Raw genomic sequence first — 13,562 nt, 5'->3', positions numbered from 1 at the left:
ATTGGAATTGCTTTGAGGATATTCTTTGTCTTAACCCTCTCTTTGCTAGACTGTTTGCATGCTGCTGTGTGGATCTGCATGTTTACTGGATGCTATAGTACATAAACACGCGTAAAGATGTCCTGTATGCTGTGATGCTGTGAATGTGGTTTTGTTGTGTTCTTGGTGATGAGATTAATGGGCGTTTTTATGGCCTCAAAGAGAGAGGCCAACACAGTGTTGAGACCTTATTCATTGTATAGCTTTCATGAACTTGATTTTATTTCAAAAATGTTAGAATAAAGCTATTTTTAACCTCAATTTAAAATCTAAAATCTGGAGATATTTTTATGAAATGGTGAGATTGGATGTTTCCGTCTTTAGTATGACCTGTGTTTTCACTAAACTTTTACTAGGAGCCATCAAGCATGTTGATCTTTGCATCAATCAATGAGTGTTCATTAAACAATGAGCACAGCAGTTTAAATCTGTTTTCCTTTGATCTGCTAGATGGGTTTAAAGAGTTCCCTAAACCATAATCAGATCTGATTGTAAGTAATACAACACTTTGTTTCCTGGAGGAAGCACTGATTTAAATTTACTTTGTGTGGGTGGTTTTGTCTCAAGGCCAGCATTGTACCTTTATTCGCAGTTCCCTAGCAGACTGTTTGTGACCTAAGAGGGGAAAATCCTAATATAAACAATGAGTCTAACCAATTTAGATTCTCCACTGGAATAGATTTGGTCATCCAACCCTCCAATTGGTCATCCAACTTTGAAAGTCTTTGATATCTGGTTGTATAAATCACAACTGCCAAAATAGTAATACAGAAGGTTGTGAGATGGTTTATTTTCAAAAAAAAAAAAAAAAGGAGAAAAAAATGCAGAAAGGAAGGAGTAGTCTGAGTCATCATTGACTATGGATGTTGAATTCTGAGCCTGCAAACTGTAGGTTAGTATGATCAAATTAACGTGGTTTAAAATAGCTGAGGTTGTTCTTAAGATTGCCTAAACCTTTAAAATAGAAATTAAATCATACAGACCAATCCTGAGTTCTTTGGAACCAAAATCAATAGGAGGAGTCCCATTGAAGGGGTTGGGCTCTTCATTTACCCCTGAAATGATTTGCAGGGAAGAACTTTGGAGGTTGAAAGGAATCATAGCTAAGTTCATTAAAATACACCAGTTAAAATGTCACATCTTTAGAATTTGCAATTCTCTAGGCAGCAGAGAAGCTTTAGGTACTAGCTGCAAGCATATTCCAGACTGCCAGCCCCGAGGCTGTGACTATTTATTGCACCAGCCAGTGACATATGGTGCTTTTAGCCACCATGGTCCATAAGACCTCTTGCCATGATGTTCAGAGCGCTGCACCCTGCCCCTAGCCAGGACCAAGGGTCAAAACCACCTTTCCTGTAGCAGGCAGGCAGGGAGGTATGGGAAGCACCCTGCCCATGCAGAAGATGAGCTGGGACAGACATCGCCCTGATGCTGATGCACACTCTCCCTGTGGTGCTGAACCTGCAGTCCACCCCGAAGTGGAAGAGGTCTGTCATTTTGGGAGGCAGTGGGCAAGTACCTCTAGGGTTCTGGGGAAAGCTCCAGCCAGTGTCTGCCTCTGAGTTGTGGCCCATATGGGGAGCACTGCAGTGGGCTTTGATGGAAGGAAGAGATCTTTTAAGGTCTCAGGGGGTTGGAAAAATTGTTCACAGGCAGGAGAAGTTCTTTCACAGAGATGCTGAACTCAGACTTGATTTTGAAAGCCTTTCTTGGTTCTTCGGTTTCATGGTCTGAGGGCTCCTTTTTTTTTCCCTTTTATTTTTTCTTAAAACACAAGAGAGCTTAAGTGTAATGTCACTGTAATGACTGCATAGTAAGTTTAAGTTTGAAGTAAAGCTATCCTGATTGTTGAGATTCTGCATTTAACATTATTTTGTAGGATATAATAATTCATTGTCAGGTTAGGATTGATATACAGGGAACAATCATTTAAATGGATTTAGTACAATAGATCCTCTGTCTACAGTAGAGGAATAGTGTAATAAAAACAAAGGACAGAATTAGTAAAGGCAGATTTATATTAAAATTTTGAAATAACGTTGCTTCTTTCTGAAATAATACCTTCAACTCAATAATATCTTCCAAATACTTCACAGATACTAATGCATTTGTATTTCCAGTGCACTGTGGGGCTGTGTGGTTTAAAATCATGTTTTTCATTTTACAGCTAAGAAAACTGAGGTATAGGGATGTTTCAGGTTGAGTAAGGTGACACAGAAAGTTTGAAGGAGCTGAAAATAAAGAACTCACCTTTTTTAAAAGTTTTGTAACTTTTAATCACAGTGTGATTTTTACTTGTTTCCTGTTTGTTTTTCTGTCTCCTTCTTTGCTTTGGAAGGATTTAATGATTACTTTGAATGAAGGAAAATATGCCCAAGAGAATACCGTTGTGTAAAATGAGATTATCTAAGCAGCAATGAAGTATGGTTTTTATCAGTGGTTGAAATTACTCTTCAAATAACAGAATTCTTTACTAGTTGATTTACGAAGCAATAAATACAAAAATATGGTTGTCTAGATTCATTGTCTTTCTACTTCTAAGGTTTCTTATTTCCGTTTTTTAAAAGCATAAAATAGTGGATATAGTTGTGAGGATAAATAGACAGCTATTTTAGAAACAAATATTTAAAATCCAAATAAAATGCTCTATGGTTCATATTTTAGGTGTTTTTTGTTCAATATGGAAAGATGACTGAACTGCGATGACCTTGAATTTAACTTCAGAAGAAAAATGCTCAACTGAATCAATTGTATGGTATAGATGTTGCTAGCTGTTGTCTTTGTAATTCCCATAGATGTTAATGCCATAGACAGCTGTATCTTGAGCTGTAAATTTCAGCAAATTTTCAGTATTGTGTATTTCATAGAATCATAGAACCACAACTGGGTTGGAAGGGACCTTGAAGATCATCTAGTTCCAACGCCCCTGCCATGGGCAGGGACACCTTCCACTAGACCAGATTGCTCAGAGCCCCCGTCCAACTTAGCCTTGAACACTTCCATGGATGGGGCATCCACTACTTCTCTGGGCAATGGACAGGTAAACTGATAAAGACATTATAAAAAAATCTACCTAATTTCTGCTTGAATAGAAAGATAGAATTTTTTCATGAATGTTACAGAAGCTAACATTTAGGAACTGAAGTCATGTCATGTGGATTATACCTACATGCTGCTTCAGCACATGGAATTAAGGAAGCTGCTTCTATATTCAGTATTAATGATCCAAACTAAAGCCATAAATACTACATCAAGAAGAGGACAGATGTTCTTAATTAATTTGCTGTTTTTCACACTCAGTATTGTGAACTAGAGGCTCTACATTGAAAAGGTTGTATGAAAACTGAAGTTTAATATCTAACATTTAAATTTTTGAGCTCCTGGAAAAAGACTGTACTTAGAGTTTGGGGTGCTCTTCTGTTTTTGTTGTTTGAGAGGGAGTGTTGGCAAAAATATAGATACGTGTACCTAATGTTCAGGGGTTAAAGTCTCATAATCTTCACTGGTGTTTGTCCAGAAATTTATATCCTCTGTGCAAGGTTAAGAGGCTGTGGCACACTGGTAGATGGTAGTACCAGCAGAAGGGGTGTTGTCAACGAGAAGAAGCTTGGCTGCCCAGTGGGAGTCATGAAACCAGAGCTGCGACTGTAAAGCTGCACCTCCACATTCCAGTCAGTGCAGTTATAACCTTGACAAACCCCAGGGAAGGCCCTCGGTCTGTCCTCCGTAGCAGGAGCCCAACTCCTGGTCTGCTTGATCAAAATCGTTTGAGAACAGCTGCCTAAGGAAAAGATGGCTATCATGTGAAGGAGACTGTTGGCTGGGTGAGAGAGAAGCGTACCTCTGTGATTAGGCTTTTCTCATCAGAGAAGTAAGTGGAAAGTATGGCTCTGTGTGGCGCAGGAGGTGGAGGTGCATGGGACCTACAGCACCCACCCTAGCGCAGGAGGAGGCTTTGCTTCTCACCCTGACACAGACAGGAGAGGACAGTCTTTGCAGGCTTGCTCTAGTCCTGGGTCAGTCACCTCCTTCCCTGGGTGTGCTGGCCATGGCATGCACCTTCTGGTGAAACCTCACTGGGTGCATTGACTTGGAGCGTGGTGTTGCTGCTCACGCCTGTCACCACTGCCTGCCTGCAAGAGAGCCAGTCCAAAGAGGGTGGTGATTTTCTGGAAATTTTCGTGTGAAGTATTTTCAGGAGAAGCAAAAGAAATATACCAATGCAAAACATGTGACTGCTCTTATAAGAAGTGGTATTTTGAGTTTCTGCTTCTCTAAAAGAAGTACAAATTTCACTATCTCTCAAGATCTTCTTTTTGAAGGAGGATTTGCAATTATTCCTGCTGATAAGGCAAGCTCTCCCCAGAGCCTTGGGAACATTCAGGGAAGCAGCATCTATTTAGATGGCACAACTGCTCTCCCCTGGTCCTAAAACTTTTGGAGTTACAGTTACAAAAGTAATCAGACAACCCCATTGATCCAATTTCCATTTATTTCCTTCAGCTGTTGCACCTTAAAAGTTTGTTCGCCATACCAAGACTGATTTTTCTGGGATTTAATCCAAAATTATCCTCATTTCTGGAGCTAGACTGAATTATCGTTAGCAAGTTAGATTATGCGCATCAGGGGAGTGGGGTTTGCTGCTGTTTCTCTCTCTCCCTCCTTGTGCCTCACTGGAGCTGCAGCACTGGGAGGTGGGAGCAATTTTCCAAGGCTCAGTCCTGTGGTGAGACACAGAGGAGGAGGCAGCAGGGGAATAAGCCCAGAGGTTATGTTCAGCAGCTCCTCTTCTCCCTGTGCACCATCACTGCCATGTGGAAATGTGAGAGGGCAACCTTGCTGAGGAGAGGTGGAAAAGGCAACAGAAGATCAGGAGTCACCAACAACCTCTACTCAGACTAGCACAGGGCTGAATAAACCATTGGTGCCTACATTTTCCTAACCGTGCCTTGGTGTTTTCTAGACTTCTGTTTGTTGTTGTCACTCTCTCCTGAACTCCCTCCTTGCACTGCAGTGGCTAAAACTGGATGCCACCCCATATGAGACCTCACTGGTGGCTGCCCCATATGGCTACTTTTATTGCATACCTGGGTTTTTTTATGTAGGAGAGGGAAATTCAGCAAAGGGCCACCAAGATGGTCAGGAGCTGAAGCAGTTGCCCTCCCAGGAGAGGCTGGACAACCAGGGCTGGCTGGAGAAGAGGTGGCTTTGGGTACTAAAACTGAAAATGGAGAGATGCTGACTGGATGCCAAGAGAAATTTCCTCCCAGTGCAGACAGGCAAGCAGGGGAACAAGTTGCTCACAATCTACCCAGTCTCTGTCCTCGATGGTTTTCAAGACTTGACTGGATGAAGCCTTGAGCAATCTGGTCCCATCTCACAGCTGCTCCTGCCTTGAGCTGGAGTTGGAATGGAGATTTCCTGAGCTCCCTTACAGCATGAATTATCTTGTGATTTATTTCCTTTTTCTTTTTAAAGACTGGCCTTATCTAATTTGAGGTATACTGAAACTTTCAGATCTTTTTTGTCCTCTTGCAACCTAAATCACTCTAAATAGCTAATTTGTTTGCTATTTTATATCTGTATGTAATCCTACGGAATTTCTGTAGTTCATTAGATCCATTTTCAGTTCTTACCACATTCTGAAAAGTCCCTCACTTCTGGATCCTCCTTAGAAAGCCTTGACACTCCTCCAGGCCACAGCATGGAGCAGGTCCTTGCAGATTGCCTTGGCATATTCCAGTCCATTTGTGCTTAAATACCAATAATTATTCTCAAAAGGTGAATTTCAACTTCTTGTGCAACCACTGCATTTGATTCAGGCTAAGTTTGTGTATGGGAGTTGTTCATATGTTGTTACATCAGGAGTCACACAGTGTCCAAGTCTTGCAGTACTTCTTGATGCTGCTGATATAATTGGCTAGTTTTCCAACAAAGAAGGAAATTTGATCTGAGATGACTCATACTGAGGAACCTCATTATAAACATATTGAATGTTTTTTGGCTCATAGAAGCTGTCTTGGTAACACATGGCAGGCAATATTACACTTTTTCTTTGTTATTCTCGATAATGGATGCATAGATGTAGATATACATGCATGCAAACATATATTTCTGAGTGTTTATTTCAGATGGCCAGGAGTGATGGCAGAAGGTCATGAGAATCAGGGGATGGTGGCTGTATTTTGAAACAGCTTCTAGTCACTTGCTGGTCCCTGAGGTTAGGCTGCCTATAAGTTTCTCAGTCTTCCTTTTCTGACATCTTAAATATTCTTTTAGCCTTTCTTTGGTCCTTTCAGTATTTTCTATGACTTTCAAGGATAATTGCTCCTAATTTAGGTAAATCCTTGACATCTCCTAAAGTGCCATCGAGTGAAATTCACTGAGCTGTAATGAATACTTCTGGACTCCTTCTACGCAGCTCTTGTTCCTCCTCTCCTTAGAAAGCATATAATTTCTATGAACAATCTTATGATTTCATTCTTGAGATTATCAACCAAGTTTTCCTTGTCTATAGGGAGGAAACCTAAAGTTCTCCTTGGATAACTCTATTCACTTTGTGAAGCTTTCTCCCTTCCTTTGCCCATCCTGCCTGTCAGTCATGTCCCACCATGACCAGATAGGGAAATCTCTTATGCATGGGACACCACAAAAATGGTATGATGGCCGAGTCTTGTTGTGATGTTACTTGTAAGCATTTATCTTTTGAGAAGTATTAAGATAATGGCATGTTTGATACTAATCAGACAATAGCAGATGCTATTTATTTGCTCATCTTTACCATATTACTTAGGAAAATATTTTGTTAAACCCTTTTTCACATAACCTTTGTGTCAGTGGTATTAGGTGCCCAAGTGTATTTGTGTTTATTATGATGGAAATGTATGCACAGATTGAATTTTTTACCTGTTTTTTGAGAGCATATGTTTTGGGAGCTGAAAATTGTGAGTGTTTGAAGCCTAATCTCCATTATTCCTCCTACTGCTGAGTTTCTGGCCTCAGATACTCACTTAACCTTTTTCCTTTCCTTGGTGCCTTCCTCTTCAGCACAGGGATATGTAACTTTGAGTACTTCTCCTGGGGATTTCATAATTCATTAAAAATTTTAAGCACTTTGAAGATATAAAATATGTATGTAGTAAATGCTAAATATTTTTACAATGGGACGAGGAAAAGGTTGATTTCTGAATTTGAATTTGTTACCATCCATAAACTTAATGTTCCTTCTGTACTGCATTCCAGTACCTCAGTCATTCAAACAATAATGAGTGCAAAACAGAGTCATGAGTTTTGCACTGCTGCCCTTCAGACTGGACACTCATACACTCGTGGGAAATTCTGTTTCTGCTGGTCCGTTTGATTTATTGTTGATTTAATAAATCAAGTCACCTGTATTTAAAGATGACTTAGCTTAAGCCTAGATCCTCAAAACCTTTAACTCTGGGGGTACGTCTGTCTGATCGGGGTAGTTCATTTGCACAGTTCTTGAAGCAGAGACCTGGACCCAAAACTTGTCTTTCATATGTGAGTGCTTCCAAACATCTTGGGTGCTCTTCTTTCCCTAAAGAATTAATTGGAAGGCCTTCCCCCCATTTATAAAAGGGGTTGAAGACAGCCTGTCTTCTGCTGCTGTTTTAACCTATGAAAGAGAAAGGTGAAATACATAGGTGTGAGTCCCCTCAGTCAGAGAAGGGCATGAAATCAAGAGTTCCCAGTTCCTGGGGAAAGTGCCCTAACCTCTGTGTCTTCATCTAGGAGAAGATGAGCTGGGGAGGGAGAGGCAGGATGGGTACTATTGGCACATGTAAAAAAAAATTTATTGCCTGCCCTCTTTTTAAATGGGGCAACTTAAAGCCTGTGCCCACACTTACTGCAGTGTTGTGTTACCTGTCCCTGAGTTAGTACCCAAGCAGCCGACAGAGGTACCCAATGTATTTATAGCTTTAGGTGCCGCAGCACGGCAGGACCGCTATGGCAGCTCTGCTGGGAGACCCCTGCACGCCGTTGCTGCTCCGGCTCACGGCTGATCTGGCTGAGGCCCCACACCAATCCTTAAAGGCAAGGCCTTCAGAAGGGCAGAATTTAAAGACACACTTTTGTCTTAGGAATATCAAGATGGTGAGAAGCAGCTGCACAATGTGATGGCGTCATGGCAACTTCATGCCAGTGCTGTGAAGAAATAAAACATCTGCCAACATACAGTACCCTGCTGCCTTACCTTGCTGCTTTCAGGACCTCAGTGAGTGTGTCCAAATAGCACTGCAATAAGTCTTCTTGATTACCAGATGCTTGAGTATGCTTCATCTGGCATGGAAATGCCTTCTCTTTACTCTTGTCTTGAAAAGCAGAGGCACAAGCTTCTGCCATGGATTCCTATTCAGGAATCTTCTCATCCCCAGGCAAACAAAGGTAGGCATCACAGCAATGAGCATGGCCAGAGCATCCAGAAGTCAGTTTGCTTGACATACACAAAAAAATGTCATTAGTACCAACTAGTGCACTGTGCTAATGATGGCACAGCAGAAGTAGCTGCAGCAGTGTTTGCTGGTGACCTTGCACTGAGACTATTTGTTCATCACGTGGAGGAGGACTGTTTTGTAGCAAGTTGCAGAAGATGGGGGAGAAGACTGAGCAAAAATCAAAGTTTTTATTATCTAATGCTATCAAAATGTAGAGCCCTGCACCTCACAAAGGAGAAGCAAATAACTTCAAAAGCAAGATGAGGGAGATGAAATTAACCAGATACATGAAAGTTTAAGAATTACTAAAGCTGGAGGAAGGGATTTGTGCTCATACATTTCAGATCATGAAGGAAATAAGGGACCATTAACAACATTAGGCAGCCACCAGTCTGTCTGGCAGTGCTTTGTAGTCAGTCCAGAGGATGCCAGGCTTCCCTGGCAGTAACCAGAAGTGATAACCTAGTCTGTCACCAGCCAGGCAGCCAGGTTGCCGGCTACAAAAGGTAAGAGCAAGAGCCATGTTTTAAGAAGAGTTGCACTTTTTCGGGTTGTTTTGAGCATTGGTGCTAGATTCCTGCTGCCACTGCTGACAAGAAGCAACAATGCACATTCCTGCTGTTGTTAAATTACTTATATATTAATTGCTATCTATTCTGGATGCTGCAGTTGCATTTTTCATGTCTGTTGATTGCTTTTTGTTGCTGCCTGCTGAAGATAGCGTGGGCAGATCCTACGTCTGATGCTTTGTTTTAGTTGCCTGGCTACTGTAAAATGTTATCTTAACATTTGCTGAGGTGCCACAGATGCTTTCTTGATGAGTGTCCAAACAAGGAAATATATAAAAGATGCTGGTTGAATGCCGTGCTTGCCTAGTTCTGTTGCTTTTGCTAGAGATGCTACAGTATGCTGACATTGCTTTGCTATTACAGACTCTGTACAATAATGTAGAAGGTAGACTGAAACCTTTCATTTACACTTTGGGGTCGTGGTCAATACCAAAGGTAATATTATCTGTATCTTTGAATGCAAAGGACCTGTTGTTGGAAGGAGATGGTGGGCAGCTGCTTCACTTGATTGCAATGCATTCTTTTCTGGTAATTGTTACAGAGAAAACATTTTTTTCTGTTGATTGTCTTGCCAGATTTTTCCCTTCCTCTACCTGTGAAAGTCTCCAACAGAGAGAGATTTAAGTCTCAAAACTTAATCAGGATGTTGACTTCAAACTTCTTCCCTGCCAAAACCTGAAAGTAACCAGTATTTCTTCTGCTCTCTGTGTTTTCTGTTTATACCTGCATAACTTTATCTCACAAGCATTTCTGACTAAATTGTTTTCTTGTACTCACAGTCTGAAACCTCTTCTAGAGTCTCTGAATAAGCTATGCGTCTTTCCAGCCAGTCCAAAAATATTTTGTCAGCAAATAAATAAAATTACATTTAACAGCTATTTTACTTCCTTCTTTAATATTATTGCAAGCCTTTTCTTAATTATTCTTGCCTTTTGGCAGTTGCAGTGCATTAATATTTACAAGATGAGATACAGTTTTCTGTTTATATTAGCAGTCTTCGGTCTGTGAGATCTGGACCAACCAGAATGCAGGATATCCTTTCTCATCGATTCATCAGGTTCATAATGTAAGATACAGTAATAAATGGCTATGTTGTCACTCTTTGGATGTACAGTCTGTTGCCTTGGTGTTATCTACAGGTGTCATGTCGCTGAAATGGTAACAAAAGTTCGTAACTTGTCTGCCCTCCTTGGGGATTATGTGTGCGCACATCCGTGTGTCGTGCCGTGTGGTTAGCGTATGTTGGCTGTATGGTGTACATACATACAGGACGTGGGGGCATTGCCAGCAGCAGTCTCGCTCAAGGGGAGCTTTGACTTCTGTTCCTGATGTTTTCGTTCACTCACTTTTCCAAAGCGGAAAACTGTGTAAACAGCTCAGTTTGCACAGTTTCACCCCCACGGTGTGTTGTGCTGCCCTTTCTGTGTCAGCCCATACACTTTGCCCAGCTGAGGTACACGCTGTGTTTACAGAGTCACTTTTGGGGGAATTAGAGGTAATGCTAATGGTGCCCTGAGTTTTTATCACTTCTGTGACAGTCACAAAGGCTGTGCATGTGATCCTGATGATCCATATTGCAGTGTGGTAAGGATGACAGCCTGTTGTTCAGCAGAGTATTTCAGAGGAGCTGTAGATTTCTCCTGATTTTTGTCATGCCTCCTTGAAACATTTCTGCCAAAGAAGGAACGTTTTGGCTACCGAGCTTTAGAAGTTTTTAAAATCTAAGTACACCATAAACCTGTTCCCATTATTTCAAGAGCCGAAAATATAAGGAGCTTAAAAAATTCCTCTTGGTCTAGGAGTTAAAACATAAGGAAACAATGAGGATTTGACTGGTCTGCAGAGCATTTAAAATTTTTACAGGGAGAAAATTATTAATTTTTCAGCCAGAAGTGTTGTATCCATGCGTGCTCCAATTTGTTGTTGTCATGGTGACTAATGCACGTTACCATAACCAGGCGTGAAAAAAGCAGGTGAAAAGTTATAAGATGTGGTTCTTGTTAAAAATAACTACATTCAAACCACTCAAACCCAGGCTTTTTTGGTTTTTTCTTCCTTGAAGAATGGAGGGGTTTTAACTTGACATTTTTATAAAAAGATGCGGGAGGTGTTAGATTTTTATAAAATTGTATTGAGGTTACTTCTTATCTGTGACTACCTCTGCATCCAGGTGCCTTCAATATGAGTCAAATACACTTCTCAGAAGAGAGGATGAGATAGGAAAATGTGCAACAACTGTAAAAAAAAAAATACTTAATAGCTGTGATCTGCCTCTGTAGCTCATTTGACATCAAGCATCTGACCCTTTGTAAAGCACATCTGCTGATTTTCAGGGTTAGAAAGCACTGCAAGAGCACAAAATATTGGTCTTTAAGGTTGTCCCTGTAAAAGGATTGAATCCTTACCACTCTGGCACCTGACTTGAGACCATTTTCTGATTATAAATTCTTTATCTGCAAATGTGGAGCAAAAAATATTCTTTTTCAAGTTGGGAGAGGCCAAAGAGAGGAAAGGTGCTGGTTTAAAGGCACGGGGACGTTAGAATACTAAAACACAAGCAGTACAGCAAAAACCATGTGATAAGTTGCACAGCTGTCTGATGAGCTGTAAAGTTAGATGAGGAATAAATTATCTCTTGCCTTTCTACTTCATCAGAGAGATAAAAATCTCCATCTGTATATTGTGTGATAAAAAATACATAAGCTTAAATGTTTGATTATTTCTTATAATTGCAAATTAAATATTCAAACCAGAAAATCCTTATCCTAGCATATCTATTTTTAAAATTTAAATCAAACATTATAGTTGGTCTTGCATGGCAATTTCTGAACATTTCTGTACTGCTTGAAAGTGAAGGACCTGAATCTCAATACATCACCCATGAGTTGTTCCACATCAATTCCTTGGAGTTAGGACTACTAGTAATTTATATTTTTCTATCCCAGACTTGAGCCTTGTTGTTTCAAGTCTTCTCTAGGTCGAAGATGGTCCTGTTTTGTATTTTGCTTGAAGTAACTGCCATCATGATATCCTAAATCTCAGAATTTCAGAATCTGACTAGACTCAATCAGCTGAGGAACTCTCTTTCTTCCTGTTGAGGTTTTTAGACACAGATTTTTTAATGTATTCAGCTGTCTAAATCTTGTTTAAAAGGTTTTCTTCCCTGAAAAAAGAAAATCTATACCTATGGTGTTTAATTTTATGCAACTTTTCTTAGTAGCTGCTCCCTCTACAAGACATGCTGAAATACATGAAAGCTCTCCAGGTGCAGTGGTCTGTCAGAAACAGCAGAAATCCTGTATCCCTACATTCCTCTAACCTCAACTCTGTTGCCTGTTTAGAACATCCTAGAAAAAAGTGTAGAAATCTTGGCAATTTGGTTTTGTCTAATTTAAAAGGAGTGGGTACTAGGATGATTATAGAGCAATTAGTGGATACAAGCAAATGGTCTCCACACAGTCCCTCTCCAAGTATCTCATACACTAGTTTTATTAGCCTAGTTGAAGATTATTTCTCATTTCCTCGAGATTATTTTTTCCTTTATAAAGTTGAACCAAAGAGGTTATCACTGTTCCTCTTTCACTACCCTTTTATTTACAGACAGAAGAAATGCAGTTCTCCATGCTTTTCATACTGTCCGCTAAAGGGAGACAAACTGTAAAATTATGTACTCATTTTACTCCTTACTTACTCCTTACTCCCTGCTTAATTTGTCCATACCGTCCCTTTTCTGCATGTAGGGAAGCAACCTGCTGAGCAGTGCAACAGGAGGGTTTGGAGCACTACCCCCGGTCACTTGTTCAGTAGAATATGGCACAGCCATCCCTGTGCTTCCTCAGTGAAGAGACCAGTGGTCAAAAGATGTACTTTTGTAGCTTTTCTGTCCTAAATTTACTCGTGTTCCATCATAGTCATCATCATGATCATCATCATCATGGCCAGGCTTCGCGAATGAAGATTTGAGGAGGGCTCTACCCACGTTTGTTACAAGCGCGCTGGTGGCTAAAAAGGCCAATATGAGACCGGCACATCCGGTCACAAAAGGCACAGCAGAAAGATTCCTTAGGTGGTACATTCTGCAAGGCACGTATCTTTCTCCGTTGTCTTTTCTAACCTTTTGCTAAATGGATAGGATGTACCTCCCAAGCTCTGCTTCCTTACACAGAACATGCAGGAGTGTATCTTTATTAGGGAAAAAAAAAAGGACTATTTCAAATGGTCTGTTAGCTGTGGCCTTGAACAGTTCATAAGAGACAGCTGAGCACGCTGTGAGAATTTGTGATGGGTGCAATCCATCTTCTCTTGTTGTCAGACTCCACAAATAACGAGGATGCAGATCCTTGCCCATTGTAATATGATGGAAACCTTATTTTATAAGGAGAACTGCTTCTTAAAGAAATCAACTTCCCACTTCAGATTAAATATGATAGAAGGTTTTGTACATTGTGGATACAAAATGTGAAAAATTGGAGCAATTGCTTCTGCTGCTTTCTTT

The 13,562-nt window shown here is 40.5% G+C and overlaps 1 protein-coding gene across 10 annotated transcripts in view; it reads left to right on the top strand.

Moving 5' to 3' along the window:
- Nucleotides 1-13,562, top strand: part of ANKS1B (ankyrin repeat and sterile alpha motif domain containing 1B) — a 423,694-nt gene that overhangs the window by 378,773 nt on the left and 31,359 nt on the right. For 6 of the 10 annotated variants that reach the window (XM_027679965.1, XM_027679963.1, XM_027679968.1 and 3 more), the window contains one exon: nt 10,059-10,133. The exons of 2 other annotated variants lie outside the window; for them this stretch is intronic. In XM_027679965.1, the coding sequence (XP_027535766.1) occupies nt 10,059-10,133 (75 nt within the window). The remainder of the gene's footprint in view (nt 1-10,058; nt 10,134-13,562) is intronic. 2 more of the 10 variants (XM_027679964.1, XM_027679972.1) reach the window with 1 other exon arrangement.

This window comes from Neopelma chrysocephalum, unplaced genomic scaffold (genome assembly GCF_003984885.1).
Source record: "Neopelma chrysocephalum unplaced genomic scaffold, ASM398488v2 Primary Assembly neopelma1_59, whole genome shotgun sequence".
NCBI lineage: Eukaryota > Metazoa > Chordata > Aves > Passeriformes > Pipridae > Neopelma > Neopelma chrysocephalum.
The sequence above is the reverse complement of the archived record's forward strand: the minus strand, read 5'-3'. Positions and strand labels throughout refer to the sequence as shown.